The sequence below is a fragment of the Hyla sarda genome, chromosome 5 (assembly GCF_029499605.1).
Source record: "Hyla sarda isolate aHylSar1 chromosome 5, aHylSar1.hap1, whole genome shotgun sequence".
NCBI classification, from domain to species: Eukaryota; Metazoa; Chordata; class Amphibia; order Anura; family Hylidae; genus Hyla; species Hyla sarda.
In genome coordinates this window covers 3,179,039-3,196,927 of record NC_079193.1, presented here as the reverse complement: position 1 = coordinate 3,196,927, position 17,889 = coordinate 3,179,039, and the positions used below count along the sequence as shown (strand labels likewise).

General features: G+C 45.3%; 1 protein-coding gene across 2 annotated transcripts in view; it reads right to left on the bottom strand.

The window, feature by feature from the left end:
* Positions 1 to 4,729: 4,729 nt before the first annotated feature.
* The window catches only part of LOC130272811 (ALS2 C-terminal-like protein), a 38,815-nt gene continuing 25,655 nt past the window's right edge, over positions 4,730 to 17,889 (bottom strand). The window contains exons 4-11 of one of the 2 annotated variants that reach the window (XM_056518709.1): positions 15,752 to 15,823; positions 15,463 to 15,639; positions 13,944 to 13,986; positions 11,986 to 12,054; positions 10,806 to 10,867; positions 9,732 to 9,881; positions 8,343 to 8,439; positions 4,730 to 6,075 (exon numbers count right to left, since the gene is read on the bottom strand). In XM_056518709.1, the coding sequence (XP_056374684.1) occupies positions 6,028 to 6,075; positions 8,343 to 8,439; positions 9,732 to 9,881; positions 10,806 to 10,867; positions 11,986 to 12,054; positions 13,944 to 13,986; positions 15,463 to 15,639; positions 15,752 to 15,823 (718 nt within the window). In that variant the 3' untranslated portion in view covers positions 4,730 to 6,027. The remainder of the gene's footprint in view (positions 6,076 to 8,342; positions 8,440 to 9,731; positions 9,882 to 10,805; positions 10,868 to 11,985; positions 12,055 to 13,943; positions 13,987 to 15,462; positions 15,640 to 15,751; positions 15,824 to 17,889) is intronic. The other variant, XM_056518710.1, reaches the window with a different exon arrangement.

The following is a 17,889-nucleotide window of genomic DNA, read 5'->3' as shown; positions in this document are numbered from 1 at the left end:
GGAGGTCCGGGGAAGCTGAGATTTGTAGTATTTATATATCTGCAGTATAGTTCCCCCACATTAGGTGCAGTATAGTTCCCCCACATTAGGTGCAGTATATTTCCCCCACATTAGGTGCAGTATAGCTCCCCACATTAGGTGCAGTATATTTCCCCCACATTAGGTGCAGTATAGTTCCCCACATTAGGTGCAGTACAGTTCCCCCATATTAGGTGCAGTATAGTTCCCCCACATTAGGTGCAGTATAGTCTCCCCACATTAGGTGCAGTATATTTCCCCCACATTAGGTGCAGTATAGTTCCCCCACATTAGGTGCAGTATAGCTCCCCACATTAGGTGCAGTATAGTTTCCCCACATTAGGTGCAGTATAGTTCCCCCACATTAGGTGCAGTATAGCTCTCCACATTAGGTGCAGTATAGCTCCCCACATTAGGTGCAGTATAGTTCCCCCACATTAGGTGCAGTATAGCTCTCCACATTAGGTGCAGTTTAGTTCCCCACATTAGGTGCAGTTTAGTTCTCCACATTAGGTGGAGTATGTTCCCCCACATTAGGTGCAGTATAGCTCCACACATTAGGTGCAGTATAGCTCCACACATTAGGTGCAGTATAGCTCCACATTAGGTGCAGTATAGTTCCCCACATTAGGTGCAGTATAGTTCCCCCACATTAGGTGCAGTATAGCTCCCCACACATTAGGTGCAGTATAGTTCCCCACATTAGGTGCAGTATAGTTCTCCACATTAGGTGCAGTATAGCTCCCCCACATTAGGTGCAGTATAGCTCCCCCACATTAGGTGCAGTATAGCTCCCCCACATTAGGTGCAGTATAGTTCTCCACACATTAGGTGCAGTATAGCTCCCCCACATTAGGTGCAGTATAGCTCCCCCACATTAGGTGCAGTATAGCTCCCCCACATTAGGTGCAGTATAGCTCCCCCACATTAGGTGCAGTATAGCTCCCCCACATTAGGTGCAGTATAGTTCCCCACATTAGGTGCAGTATAGCTCCCCCACATTAGGTGCAGTATAGTTCTCCACATTAGGTGCAGTATAGCTCCCCACATTAGGTGCAGTATAGTTCCCACACATTAGGTGCAGTATAGCTCCCCACATTAGGTGCAGTATAGTTCCCCCACATTAGGTGCAGTATAGCTCCCCACATTAGGTGCAGTATAGTTCCCACACATTAGGTGCAGTATAGCTCCCCACATTAGGTGCAGTATAGTTCCCCCACATTAGGTGCAGTATAGCTCCCCCACATTAGGTGCAGTATAGCTCCCCACATTAGGTGCAGTATAGTTCCCCCACATTAGGTGCAGTATAGCTCCCCACATTAGGTGCAGTATAGCTCTCCACATTAGGTGCAGTATAGCTCCCCACATTAGGTGCAGTATAGTTCCCCCACATTAGGTGCAGTATAGCTCTCCACATTAGGTGCAGTTTAGTTCCCCACATTAGGTGCAGTTTAGCTCTCCACATTAGGTGGAGTATGTTCCCCCACATTAGGTGCAGTATAGCTCCACACATTAGGTGCAGTATAGCTCCACATTAGGTGCAGTATAGTTCCCCACATTAGGTGCAGTATAGCTCCCCACACATTAGGTGCAGTATAGTTCTCCACACATTAGGTGCAGTATAGTTCCCCACATTAGGTGCAGTATAGTTCTCCACATTAGGTGCAGTATAGCTCCCCCACATTAGGTGCAGTATAGTTCTCCATACATTAGGTGCAGTATAGCTCCCCCACATTAGGTGCAGTATAGCTCCCCCACATTAGGTGCAGTATAGCTCCCCCACATTAGGTGCAGTATAGCTCCCCCACATTAGGTGCAGTATAGTTCTCCACATTAGGTGCAGTATAGTTCCCCACATTAGGTGCAGTATAGCTCCCCCACATTAGGTGCAGTATAGTTCTCCACATTAGGTGCAGTATAGCTCCCCACATTAGGTGCAGTATAGTTCCCACACATTAGGTGCAGTATAGTTCCCCCACATTAGGTGCAGTATAGTTCTCCACATTAGGTGCAGTATAGTTCCCCACATTAGGTGCAGTATAGTTCCCCCACATTAGGTGCAGTATAGTTCCCCCACATTAGGTGCAGTATACTTCCCCACATTAGGTGCAGTATAGTTCCCCCACATTAGGTGCAGTTTTGTTCCCCCACATTAGGTGCAGTATAGTTCCCACACATTAGGTGCAGTATAGTTCTCCACATTAGGTGCAGTATAGTTCCCCACATTAGGTGCAGTATAGCTCCCCACATTAGGTGCAGTATAGTTCCCCCACATTAGGTGCAGTATAGCTCCCCCACATTAGGTGCAGTATAGTTTCCCCACATTAGGTGCAGTATATTTCCCCACATTGGGTGCAGTATAGTTCTCCACATTAGGTGCAGTATAGTTCTCCACACATTAGGTGCCGTACAGTTCCCCCACATTAGGTGCAGTATAGTTCTCCACATTAGGTGCAGTATAGGTCCCCCACATTAGGTGCAGTATAGTTCCCCACATTAGGTGCAGTATAGCTCCCCCACATTAGGTGCAGTTTTGTTCCCCCACATTAGGTGCAGTACAGTTCCTCCACATTAGGTGCAGTATAGTTCCCCCACATTAGGTGCAGTTTTGTTCCCACACATTAGGTGCAGTATATTTCCCACACATTAGGTGCAGTATAGTTCCCCACATTAGGTGCAGTATAGTTCCCCCACATTAGGTGCAGTATAGTTCTCCACATTAGGTGCAGTATAGTTCCCCACATTAGGTGCAGTATAGTTCTCCACACATTAGGTGCAGTACAGTTCCCCCACATTAGGTGCAGTATAGTTCTCCACATTAGGTGCAGTATAGGTCCCCCACATTAGGTGCAGTATAGTTCCCCACATTAGGTGCAGTATAGCTCCCCCACATTAGGTGCAGTTTTGTTCCCCCACATTAGGTGCAGTACAGTTCCCCCACATTAGGTATAGTATAGTTCCCCCACATTAAGTGCAGTATAATGTTCCCCCACATTAGGGGCAGTATAGTTCCCCACATTAGGTGCAGTACAGTTCCTCCACATTAGGTGCAGTATAGATCCCCCACATTAGGTGCAGTTTTGTTCCCCCACATTAGGTGCAGTATAGTTCCCCCACATTAGGTGCAGCACAGTTCCCCCACATTAGGTGCAGTACAGTTCCCCCACAGACATACAACCTTCAGCCATATACAGTGTATGTCTGTGTACTGCTCCTCCGGGGTCACGATCTACTGTAGCAGTAGGTCCCGGGACCGGAGGAGCAGTGGTCGGAACACTTAAGATGACATGCAGGTAACTTACCATACCTGCGCGTCCTCCTCCTCGATGCTCCGCTCCTCCGTTGCTATGGGCGCACGCACGGGATGTCAGTGACGTCCCTGCAGAAAGGTAGCCGGACATCCATGTGTCCCGAAATGTTCTTTTGGGACACAGGGATGTCCCTGTTTGCCCGGCCTGGCGTACTATGGCCGCGTGCCCACAGAGGGGGGTCGGCGTGCCATAGGTTCACCATCACTGCTGTATACAGCTGCTGGACTAAAGTTATGGGGCGCCTCCTGCAGGACGACCGTATACACTGACGGGACCAAACATGGACGTCATCCGGACCATGAGACCCCGGATCAGATACAGATCTACCTGTATATATCACCATGTGAGCAGGGCCACCGAGCCTGGAGACCCCCCCAGCCAACCCTCATGGTGGGATAGTCCTGCAGGAGGAGGCGCAGAGTCATGTACAGCCCCATATTATCTACTATGGGGGGCGTCCTGTACATCCATCACTTTGTTCCCTATTACACGGGGAGATGAACCAGGATCCCGTATCACCCCGTATGGTCCTCAGTAATCGCCCCGACCTCTGACCCCACATTAAGTGGCTGAAGGGGGAAATGGTTGGGAGGGGGGGGGGGGATTGTAGTTTTGGAATATTTGGTGGGCCACAGTTTGGAGACCATGGACCAACACCTTCTCACACCTTGGGGGGAGGGAGAATGGGGAGGAGACTACTGATGGTGCCTTCTGGGTCACATGATCACACGGTCAGCTGTATGTTCATTAAAGGGGTTATCCAGGAAAAAACTTTATATATAAATAAATCAACTGGTGCCAGAAAGTTAAACAGATTTGTAAATTACTTCTATTAAAAAATCTTAATCCTTTCAGTACTTATCAGCTGCTGAAGTTGAGTTTTATTTTATTTTCTGTCTCTCTGTTGACACCTGTCTCGGGAACTGTCCAGAGTAGAAGCAAATCCCCATAGTAACCTCTCCTATTCTGTGCAGTTCCCGAGACAGACAGAGGTGTCAGCAGAGAGCATTGTGGTCAGACAGAAAAGAACAACTCAACTTCAGCAGCTGATAAGTAGTGGAAGGATTAAGATTTTTTTAAATAGAAGTTTATTAAAAAAAATTATCTCTCTATCGATTGATAGATATATATATATATATATATTATATATATATATATATATATATATATATAAAACTTTTTTTTCCTGGATAACCCCTTTAAGATGTAAGCGCTTACGATGTACAAACCTGGAGGTAAATCCGCCACATAAGGATCTGATGGATACGACACAACACGCCCCGTTTCCTCCAATCGACTGGATAAAATGGTAACAAACCCTCAGCTGTGAGAAGGATTTGGCGCTATGTGGTCTCTGTTTGAATAACAGAATTATGAAGAAAGTAACACGGAAGCCACTGACTCCATGAAGGACTGAGAGCGCCCCCTGCTGTCCGGGAATCAGTGAAAAAAGCTTTAATAAGAAAATGCAAAGTTTACAACTTAACCCTTTACAATCTGCCTCATTCTATGAAAAATACTTTTATGTATTCGCAGCAAACGTTCCCTGTAGTGTTTAAACGTCCCCCCTTTATTTACATCTAGAGCAGTATAAATATATATATATATATATACGTCTACATAATAAATAATCTCTATCCTCAGCCGCTCCATCCCGCCTAGTAACGCAAACTTCACATCACTACAATCCTGTGACCGATCCTGCACAGGAATCACATCATCCAATAATAATAATAACTTATTTCAGTGTTTTCCAACCAGGGTGCCTCCAGCTGTTGCAAAAAGTACAACTCCCAGCATGCCCGGACAGCCGAAGGCTGTCCGGGCATGCTGGGAGTTGTAGTTATGCAACAGCTGGAGGCACCCTGGTTGGGAAACACTGACTTATTCAGTAGTCGTAGTGACATCTAAGGGTTAATTTCAGATCTGTCCTTTTTGGAGCACAGATGGCCGCACACCCCAAGTTCATGATCCGTCGGGCTCTTCATGATTCTTTACACTGCAGTTCATCTCCTGACCAGCAGGCATCTTATTTTGATTTATGGAGTGTGAGTGCACAGTTTTCTTTTTTTCTGTCATTAGATAAAATTATTTTGCACTATAAAAAGATCTAAAATATATATATATATATATTTTTTTTTTTTTGCATTTATGTCCAATACTGTATCTGATTTTTGTTATAAATTTTGTAACAGTTCCAGTTGTGGCCTGCAGGTGATGCTACAGAGCTCTGATTTTGGCGCAGTTCCATTTCTCTCCAGCAGGTGGTGGATCAGATTTAATGCAGTTCCTGTTGTGGCCTGCAGATGGTGGTACAGACTTCAGATTTTACCCAGATTCAATTTCTAGCCAGTAGGTGATGCTAAAGAGCTTTCATTTAGTTGCAATTTCACTTGTGATCAGCAGGTGGTGCTGAGAAGAGAGCTGAATTTTAACCCCTTTATTCCTGTATCAGGGCAGGGAAGATTTACGAGCAATTTTTAATGATTTTGGTGCCTTCTGCACACGTTTTAGGTATGAAATGCACTATATGATCTGTGCGCCTGAAATAAGATCCAATAAACTTCCTGTATAATCCAGATAACGTGTCATCATGGAGCAGAGGGAGGAGCTCATGAATAACGTGGGCGGAGAAAGGAAGAGTCTCTTTAACTTGTGCCCCATAGATGTGCGCAGCTTATGATCCGGAACCGGGAAATCATTTAAATAAACGAACCTCGTCCTTCTGAATGTGTTCATAGCAAGACTGCGGGAGAAAGAGAAGAGAGAATGATAAGTCATGGCCCCGCCCCCTGTATGACATCACTGATATAATATAATGACATGTGATCACAGCCCCGCCCCCTGTATGACATCACTGATATAATATAATAGTAATATAATGACATGTGATCACAGCCCCGCCCCCTGTATGACATCACTGATATAATATAATAGTAATATAATGACATGTGATCACAGCCCCGCCCCCTGTATGACATCACTGATATAATATAATGACATGTGATCACAGCCCCGCCCCCTGTATGACATCACTGATATAATATAATGACATGTGATCACAGCCCCGCCCCCTGTATGACATCACTGATATAATATAATAGTAATATAATGACATGTGATCACAGCCCCGCCCCCTGTATAACATCACTGATATAATATAATAGTAATATAATGACAAGTGATCACAGCCCCGCCTCCTGTATGACATCACTAATATAATATAATAGTAATATAATGACATGTGATCACAGCCCCGCCTCCTGTATGACATCACTGATATAATATAATAGTAATATAATGACATGGGATCACAGCCCCGCCCCCTGTATGACATCACTGATATAATATAATAGTAATATAATGACATGGGATCACAGCCCCGCCCCCTGTATGACATCACTGATATAATGTAATAGTAATATAATGACATGTGATCACAGCCCTGCCCCCTGTATGACATCACTGATATAATATAATAGTAATATAATAACATGTGATCACAGCCCCGCCCCCTGTATGACATCACTGATATAATATAATGACATGTGATCACAGCCCCGCCTCCTGTATGACATCACTGATATAATATAATGGTAATATAATGACATGTGATCACAGCCCCGCCTCCTGTATGACATCCCTGATATAATATAATAGTAATATAATGACATGTGATCACAGCCCCGCCCCCTGTATGACATCACTGATATAATATAATAGTAATATAATGACATGTGATCACAGCCCCGCCCCCTGTATGACATCACTGATATAATATAATAGTAATATAATGACATGTGATCACAGCCCCGCCCCCTGTATGACATCACTGATATAATATAATGACATGTGATCACAGCCCCGCCCCCTGTATGACATCACTGATATAATATAATAGTAATATAATGACATGTGATCACAGCCCCGCCCCCTGTATAACATCACTGATATAATATAATAGTAATATAATGACAAGTGATCACAGCCCCGCCTCCTGTATGACATCACTAATATAATATAATAGTAATATAATGACATGTGATCACAGCCCCGCCTCCTGTATGACATCACTGATATAATATAATAGTAATATAATGACATGTGATCACAGCCCCGCCCCCTGTATGACATCACTGATATAATATAATAGTAATATAATGACATGGGATCACAGCCCCGCCCCCTGTATGACATCACTGATATAATGTAATAGTAATATAATGACATGTGATCACAGCCCTGCCCCCTGTATGACATCACTGATATAATATAATAGTAATATAATAACATGTGATCACAGCCCCGCCCCCTGTATGACATCACTGATATAATATAATGACATGTGATCACAGCCCCGCCTCCTGTATGACATCACTGATATAATATAATGGTAATATAATGACATGTGATCACAGCCCCGCCTCCTGTATGACATCCCTGATATAATATAATAGTAATATAATGACATGTGATCACAGCCCCGCCCCCTGTATGACATCACTGATATAATATAATAGTAATATAATGACATGTGATCACAGCCCCGCCCCCTGTATGACATCACTGATATAATATAATAGTAATATAATGACATGTGATCACAGCCCCGCCCCCTGTATGACATCACTGATATAATATAATAGTAATATAATGACATGTGATCACAGCCCCGCCCCCTGTATGACATCACTGATATAATATAATAGTAATATAATGACATGTGATCACAGCCTCGCCCCCTGTATTACATCACTGATATAATATAATAGTAATGTAATGACGTGATCACAGCCCCGCCCCCTGTATGACATCACTGATATAATATAATAGTAATATAATGACATGTGATCACAGCCCCGCCCCCTGTATGACATCACTGATATAATATAATAGTAATATAATGACATGTGATCACAGCCCCGCCCCCTGTATGACATCACTGATATAATATAATAGTAATATGATGACATGTGATCACAGCCCCTCCCCCTGTATATTCTATATCGTCACCTCCAGAGCTGTCAGCAGGAAATCATTCATCCCTCCCCGGTTAGTTGGATCCATCAGGTCTTGGATGAAGTGGATCTCCGCTCCCAGGTGTTGTATCCTGGAGAAGAAGAACATCATCTATAGGTATCATCTGTGCGCCCCACCCCCCAAAATTTATTAAAATTACTCAATGAATTACAGGACATGTTCTTATTTAAAACATTACAGATCTAAAAAAATGTGCTGACACAAACTATTTCTTCTATTAAGATAAATTTATGTTCTGCAAAACTGTTATCCTGGAAAATAGTGTAAAAACATACAGTACATAAATAAATAAAAAGCTACCTTGTAGAATTTCTGCCCTACCCCAACAAAATAACCAAATAATATAAATAACCAAACAAAAAAAATAAACAAATAAATACCAAGTAAATAAATATCCAAATAACGAAATAAAACAAATAAACACATAAATAAATAACCAAAAAAATAAATAAACAACAAAATAGATAAACACATACATACAAAATAAGATAAAAAAATAACCAAATAAATAAATTACCAAGTAAATAAATATCCAAATAACTAAATAAATAATAAAACAAATAAACACATACAAAAGAAATACATAAATAACAAAATGTAAGTAAACAACTAAATAAATGAATAAATAAATAACAAAACAAATAAACAAATACATACAAAATAAAATAGATACAATAGATAAATAACCAAATAAATAAAGTAAATAAATAACAAAACAAATAAATAAAAACCTACAAAAATACATAAATAAATAACCAAATGTAACTAAAGAGATAACTAAATAAATGAATAAACACATGCAAAATAAATACATAAATAAATAACCAAATAACTAAACAGATAAATAAACAAAAAAATAAACACATACATACAAAATAAGATAAATAACCAAATAAATAAATAGAAGCTAAAGAATAAATTCTACATAGCGCTAAATGTTACCATAAATAAAACTCTTCTTACATAAAAAAGTCCTCGTACGGCCGCTGTGATGGAAAAGTTACAGTCCTCGGAATAAGTGAATGATACAATTTACTCGGTTGGGCTCAGACAACGCTACATAAATGATTGCGCTACAGCAGTGGTCTCCAAACTGTGGACCTCCAACTGTTGCAAAACTACAACTCCCAGCATAGATATATAGACGACGTCTTTATTCTGACAGTTTACAAAACTCATTGTCTTATCCTACTATAGTGTTTCCCCACGAGGGCACTACTAGCTGTTGCAAAACTACAACTCCCAGCATGCCTGGACAGCCGTTGGGTGTCTGGGAATGCTGGGAGTTGTAGTTTTGCAACAGCTAAAGGTCCACAGTTTGGAGAGTAATGTTACAGCATAGGACAATGTGCGGCCTCTCACCCGGCGCGGGACACCACGTATATCAGGAGGGGCAGCAGGTCGTCCATTGGCAGCTTATAGTCCTTACTGAGCACCCGGGACACCGTCTTCTCGATCTCCTGATACGTCTTCAGGATGATTTCCAGCTTCTCCTTGGGGGCGACTGTGGAGCTGAGAAACAGATTTCACAGTAAAAAAAAAAGAAAAGTTTTAAAGGGGTACTCCGTTGGAAATTTTTTTTTTAAATCAACTGGTGCCAGAAAGTTAAGCAGATTTGTAAATTACTTCTCTTTGAAAATCTTAATCCTTCCAGTACTTATCAGCTGCTTTATGCTCCACAGGAAGTTGTGTAGTTCTTTCCAGTCTGACCACAGTGCTCTCTGCTGCCACCTCTGTCCATGTCAGGAACTCCCCATAGCAAACCTCTCCTCTACTGGACAGTTCCTGACATGAAAAGAGGATACTGTGGTCAGACAGAAAAGAAATTCAAACAGAAAATAACTTCCTGTGGGGCATACAGCAGCTAATAAGTACTGGAAGGGTTAAGATTTTTAAATACAAATAATTGACAAATCTGTTTAACATTCTGGCACCAGTTGATTTAAAAGAAAATGTTTTCCAGTGGAGTACCCCTTTAACCTTGTATCGAAAAAAACATATCAGAAGTTACTGCCCTGGCCACACGGGGACGCTAGTGAGTATACAACTCGGCTGCCTCAGCAGGGATATAGAATGGGTTAAATGGCCGAATGATGGAAGAAAAGTGATGGGATGGTCGTGGCGATAAAATAAGGAGCCGCCCTCTGCTGGACAGTGACACAATATGGCGACACATGGAAGTAGCTGCGAATCCCTTTAGTTGTATAAAACACTCGGCTCTGGGGCGTTGTGCAGCAGCTCCCCCCTCAGGCGCAGGACGCACACTGCAGCTGTCTGTATAAGTTATAAGTTGGGGTGTGACGCAGATACAGGAGACCACAGCAATATAAGTATACATAGACTTCAGCCTCTGTGTATCCCATCAGGTATCCGATCAGGTATCCGATCAGGTATCCGATCAGGTATCCCCCCCCCCCCCCCCCCCCCAGGACTTACATGATCTTCTGTAGACATTCGGTTGCAGACTGAAAACACTTGTGTCTCACAATGGAATATCTCTAAGAAAAGAACAGAAAATTGTAATAAATGGCAATAATGCAGAGTCCAGTATACTCCTGTTACCTCCAGAGCTGCACTCACTATTCTGCTGTTACATCATGTCTTATCCTCCAGAGCTGCACTCACTATTCTGCTGTTACATCATGTCTTATCCTCCAGAGCTACACTCACTATTCTGCTGTTACATCATGTCTTATCCTCCAGAGCTGCACTCACTATTCTGCTGTTACATCATGTCTTATCCTCTAGAGCTGCACTCACTATTCTGCTGTGACATCATGTCTTATCCTCCAATCACTTTCATTGCTGCACTCACTATTCTGCTGTTACATCATATCTTATCCTCCTGAGCTGCACTCACTATTCTGCTGTTACATCATGTCTTATCCTCCAGAGCTGCACTCACTATTCTGCTGTTACATCATGTCTTATCCTCTAATCACTTTCATTGCTGCACTCACTATTCTGCTGTTACATCATATCTTATCCTCCTGTGCTGCACTCACTATTCTGCTGTTACATCCTGTCTTATCCTCCAGAGCTAAACTCACTATTCTGCTGTCACATAATGTGTTATTCTCCAGTCACCAACAGAACTGCACTCCCTATTCTGCTGTTACATCATGTCTTATCCTCTTGTCACCTCCAAAGCTGCACTCACTATTCTGCTGTTACATGTCTTATCCTCCAGTCACCTCCAGAGCTGCACTCACACTTCATCTGTTACATTATGTCTTATTCTCCGTTCACTTCTAAAGCTGCAGTCCCAGTTTTGATGGTTGAAGTGCGGATACAGAATGTCATGGAGCCAGTATATATGATCCTATATATGATACTATATATACTGCTCCTCGGAGATACAGCTCTCAGGCTTCCGGGACTAAAACATCATTAACTGTGAGTTTTTGAACGCAGCTTTGGATGTAACTGGAGGAGACATGAAGAGAACCAGATTATTCAGGAAATGTCCAGATATTGTGTACGGAGACACGAACATAGATTAACCCTTCATACTGGGGGATATAGGGGGCACATGGGAAGAGAAGCCGTTATATTCGGGTTTATTCTCAGGTCTCCTAATAGTTCGTGCCCCCCTTGTCATGTGACCTCTTCTCACCTTTCTCCTCGGTGAGGGTGTGGGATGAGCTCTGTTGTGGTTAGCCGGATTCCTGGTCGGCGGCCGGGCCTGGTATGGGGAAAACCGGGAGGGGCCAATCGTCTTTTATTCAATAACTTGAATCAATGTGGTAACGTGCTGGGATCCAAGCAGGGAGGACATGCCGCCATATCAGGTAAGTACATGCAGCTACTAAGGGGTTAAAGACCGAGGGACTGGCCCAATGTCATAGAAGGTGAGGGGCAAAGGGGACCAAGGCCAGGGAAGGTTTGTAGATCATCAAGAGGCTCCTAAGTGAGTATTTCAAGGTCCCAAAATCCAGGGATTCTAACATTGTCCTAATATTCTCCATCCTGAAGGTCAATAGTAATGTAGCAGCTGCTCAGTATTAGAGAGATTAGATGTGGTACAGAAACCTGAAAGAGCTGCACAGTCCTCTCTGTCCCCTCCCTGCACTCATCTCTATGATCATAGAGAGAACTGTGGGGTCATACAGTTACAGCTGCACAGTCCTCTCTGTCCCCTCCCTGCACTCATTTCTATGATCATATAAAGAGAACTGTGGGGTCATACAGTTACAGCTGCACAGTCCTCTCTATCCCCTCCCTGCACTGATCTCTATGATCATAGAGAGAACTGTGTGGTCATACAGTTACAGCTGCACAGTCCTCTCTATCCCCTCCCTGCACTCATCACTATTATCATAGAGAGAACTATGTGGTCATACAGTTACAGCTGCACAGTCCTCTCTATCCCCTCCCTGCACTGATCTCTATGATCATAGAGAGAACTGTGTGGTCATACAGTTACAGCTGCACAGTCCTCTCTATCCCCTCCCTGCACTCATCACTATTATCATAGAGAGAACTGTGTGGTCATACAGATACAGCTGCACATTCCTCTCTATCCCCTCCCTGCACTCATCTCTATGATCATAGAGAGAACTGTGTGGTCATATAGTTACAGCTGCACAGTCCTCTCTATCCCCTCCCTGCACTCATCTATATGATCATAGAGAGAACTGTGTGGTCATACAGATACAGCTGCACAGTCCTCTCTATCCAATCCCAGCACTCATTTCTATGATCATATATAGAGAACTGTGGGGTCATATAGTTACAGCTGTACAGTTCTCTCTATCCCCTCCCTGCACTCATCTCTATGATCATAGAGAGAACTGTGTGGTCATACAGTTACAGCTGCACAGTCCTCTCTATCCCCTCCCTGCACTCATCTCTATGATGATAGAGAGAACTGTGTGGTCATACAGATACAGCTGCACAGTCCTCTCTATCCCCTCCCTGCACTCATCTCTATGATCATAGAGAGAACTGCGTGGTCATACAGATACAGCTGCACAGTTATCTCTATCCCCTCCCTGCACTCATCTATATGATCATAGAGAGAACTGTGTGGTCATACAGATACAGCTGCACAGTCCTCTCTATCCCCTCCCTGCACTCATCTCTATGATCATAGAGAGAACTGTGTGGTCATACAGATACAGCTGCACAGTCCTCTCTATCCCCTCCCTGCACTCATCTCTATGATCATACAGTTATTGGGGAGGGTAAGTATATAAGATTGATCTGTCATCTAGTACAGAGATGGTTGCCAGTGTTCAGGACTATCGGGCCCCCTTTGCCTCCCTTCCCCGCCCCCTTCATGCCTTATCTGTGTCTTTACAATCTCCTCTCTGGACAGGAACCTCTGCATCTAATGCTGGAACGGCACAAACTTACATCCAGAGCAGTTCACATGGACGGTGTCTACAGAGGAGCCACAGACAGGTGCAGACTCCGCAGAGCATCTCACTTAGTGTAACATGCTGCAGAGCGGTCGCTGTACTCCACAGATCTGCCTGACCCTGAATGCACAAACTCACACACATTGTATCATGCGACTCCTGGAAACCGCAGACGTTCCGTATCATTCCTGTGATTGGCGCCGTCTCTTACCTGATTGGCTGTCAGCTTCACGTCCTTCAGAGGCCACAGCTGTCTGAGAAGAGTGATCGGAAATCAATAATAATCAATTACAATGTATTGCTTCATGTTATCAGCAACTTCATGGTATTGAGACTCTGACTGTAATAAGGGGTTAACCTGGAAGACAGAGGAGTCTGGAGGAGGACAGAGGGGTCTGGAGGAGGAGGACAGAGGAGTCTGGAGGAGGAGGACAGAGGAGTCTGGAGGAGGAGGAGGACAGAGGAGTCTGGAGGAGGACAGAGGGGTCTGGAGGAGGAGGACAGAGGAGTCTGGAGGAGGAGGAGGACAGAGGAATCTGGAGGAGGGGGACAGAGGAGTCTGGAGGAGGAGGACAGAGGAGTCTGGAGGAGGAGGAGGACAGAGGAGTCTGGAGGAGGAGGACAGAGGAGTCTGGAGGAGGAGGACAGAGGAGTCTGGGGGAGGAGGACAGAGAAGTCTGGAGGAGGAGGACAGAGAAGTCTGAAGGAGGAGGACAGAGGAGTCTGAAGGAGGAGGACAGAGGAGTCTGGAGGAGGAGGACAGAGGAGTCTGGAGGAGGAGGACAGAGGAGTCTGGAGGAGGAGGAGGACAGAGGAGTCTGGAGGAGGAGGAGGACAGAGGAGTCTGGAGGAGGAGGAGGACAGAGGAGCCTGGAGGAGGAGGAGGACAGAGGAGCCTGGAGGAGGAGGAGGACAGAGGAGCCTGGAGGAGGAGGAGGACAGAGGAGCCTGGAGAAGAAGGAGGAGGACAGAGGAGTCTGGAGGAGGAGGAGGAGGACAAAGGAGCCTGGAGGAGGAGGACAGAGGAGCCTGGAGGAGGAGGAGGACAGAGGAGCCTGGAGGAGGTGGAGGACAGATGAGTCTGAAGGAGGAGGAGGACAGAGGAGTCTGAAGGAGGAGGACAGAGGAGTCTGAAGAAGGAGGACAGAGGAGTCTGAAGAAGGAGGACAGAGGAGTCTGAAGGAGGAGGAGGACAGAGGAGTCTGAAGGAGGAGGAGGACAGAGGAGTCTGAAGGAGGAGGAGGACAGAGGAGTCTGGAGGAGGAGGACAGAGGAGTCTGGAGGAGGAGGAGGACAGAGGAGTCTGGAGGAGGAGGACAGAGGAGACTGGAGGAGGAGGACAGAGGAGACTGGAGGAGGAGGACAGAGGAGACTGGAGGAGGAGGACAGAGGAGTCTGGAGGAGGACAGAGGAGTCTGGAGGAGGAGGACAGAGGAGAATGGAAGAGGACAGATTGGTCTGGAGGAGGACAGAGGAGTCTGGAGGAGGACAGAGGGGTCTGGAGGAGGAGGACAGAGGAGTCTGAAGGAGGAGGACAGAGGAGTCTGGAGGAGGACAGAGGAGTCTGGAGGAGGAGGACAGAGGAGTCTGGAGGAGGACAGAGGGGTCTGGAGGAGGAGGACAGAGGAGTCTGAAGGAGGAGGACAGAGGAGTCTGGAGGGGACAGGGTAGACGGGGGGTCTTAGCTCTGATCTTAGTTTTTTGGGCCCCTTTTCTCTTTATATACTCACCTCTGTACATCTAAAAACTCCAGCAGTTTAGTGTCAGTCAGGTGACCCAGGCGCACAATACCCTGCCAGTAGAGGGCGTCCTCCTGCTGCCGATACAGCATGTACAGCATAAAGAGGTCGGGGTGAAAGCGCGGGAGGATGGCGGGGAGGATGACCGTGTACGGGTTCAGCTCCTCACTAAAGAAGAAATATATCATTATATGTAATGAGTCGTCCCAGCCCTGTAATCTGACGCCTCCTGAGGGATTCTGGGAACAAAAAAAATAAAATAAATAAGAGCATCAATTACCTCATGTCCTCCCCGTGTGGCCCCCCGGACAGGGCCCCACCGCCTTTATCTGCTTTCATGGTGAGTAACGCTCTGAGGAACAGACAGAAGAGAATTAATGCAAAGAAGAACCCCAACTCCACTGTCACAACATTATTAACCCTTCAGACCAGTGTTCCAACCAGTTATCCTCCAGTTTACACTATAATCCGCACCATTCTGCAAAAGTCAGCAATCTATAAAGCAGTATTTCCCAACCAGGGCGCCTCCAATGTCGCAAAACTACAACTCCCAGCATGCCTGGACAGTCAACGGCTGTCAGGGCATGCTGGGAGTTGTAGTTGTGCATAAACTGGAGACACATTGGGTTGGGAAACACTGCTTTATCTGACTTTTGCAGAATGGTGCGGATTATAGTGCCAATCAAAAGTTTGGCCCCCCAGGTAAATATTTGTATTAATGTGAATAAAGAAGCCAAGGAAAGATGGAAAAATCTCCAAAAGGATCAAATTACAGATTAGACATTCTTATAATATGTCACCAAAAGTTACATTTTATTTCCATCATTTACACTTTCAAAATACCAGAAAACAAAAAAATGGCGTCTGCAAAAGTTTGTGCCCCCTGCAGAGTTAATATCTTGTACTGCCCCCTTTGGCAAGTATCACAGCTTGTAAACGCTTTTTGTAGCAGCCGAGAGTCTTTCAATTCTTGTTTGAGGTATCTTTGCCCATTCTTCCTTACAAAAGTCTTCCAGTTCTTTGAGATTTCTGGGCTGTCTGTCACACACTGCTCTTTTAAGGTCTATCCATAGATTTTCAATGATGTTGAGGTCAGGAGATTGTGAAGGCCATGGTAAAACCTTCAGTTTACGCCTCTTGATGTAATCCCCTGTGGATTTCGAGGTGTGTTTAGGATCATTATCCATTTGTAGAAGCCATCCTCTCTTTAACTTCAGCTTTTTCACAGATGACATCAAGTTAGCATCCAAAATTTGCTGAAATTTTATTGAATCAATTTTTCCTTCTACTCGTGAGATGTTCCCTGTGCCACTGGCTGCAATACAACCCCAAAGCATGATTGATCCCCCCCCCATGCTTAACAGTTGGACAGAGGTTCTTTTCATTAAATTCTATTCCCCTTCTTCTCCAAACTTACCTGTCAGGATTCTGCAGGCTGGAGGTGGATCCTCTGTGTCAGTTAGGGATTGGCGTGGACCGTGTCGGTGGACCGGTTCTAAGTTGCTACTGGTTTTCACCAGAGCCTGCCGCAAAGCCGGATGGTCTTGCTGCGGCGGTAGCAACCAGGTCGTGTCCACCGGTAGCGGCTCAATCTCGCTGACTGCTGAGACTGGCGTGGTACAGGAGGACTAGACAGAGGCAAGGTCAGACGTAGCAGAAGGTCAGGGCAGGCGGCAAGGTTCGTAGTCAAGGGCAACGGCAGAAGGTCTGGTAACACTGGTAAGGGCACTCACAAAACGCTTTCACTAGGCACTAAGGCAACAAGATCCGGCAAGGCCAGGAAGGGGAAGTGGGTTTAAATACACATGGAGCAGGGAAGCTAATTGACACTGATTGGGCCAGGCACCAATTAGTGGTGCACAGGCCCTTTAAATCTTAGAGAGCCGGCGTGCACGCGCCCTAGAGAGCGGAGCCGCACGCGCCAGGACGTGACAGCCGCGGATCACATCGCCGCCGGCAGTGACAGTGCAGCGCTCCCGGTCAGCGGGTCTGACCGGGGCGCTGCAGAGAGGAGAACGCCGCGAGGGCTCCGGGGAGGAGCAGGGACCCAGAGTGCTTGGCGTAACAGTACCCCCCCCCCTTAGGTCTCCCCCTCTTTTTATCGGCTTGTCCCTTCATACAAGATGAGGCCATTGGGAGCGACTCTTGAGTCTCCTTCCAGATAACGGAGAAGTCCCGGGTTACTTCATCTACGGCAGGAACTCCAGAAGAAGTGGGAATGGGGAGGGGGGGGGGGCAGAGGGTGAAGATTGCCACGGGGCAGAGTGGTACCAGGAAGGGGGCTATGAGGAGGCAAGATCTCTGCTTGCTTTTTGCAGAAAACATCAGAAAAGTCCTGGTAAGCCTTGGGAGGGACCGGTAAGGGTGGAACCTCAGGAGTTAGACAAGTGGGAGCAGATGTGAGGCATCGTTTATGAC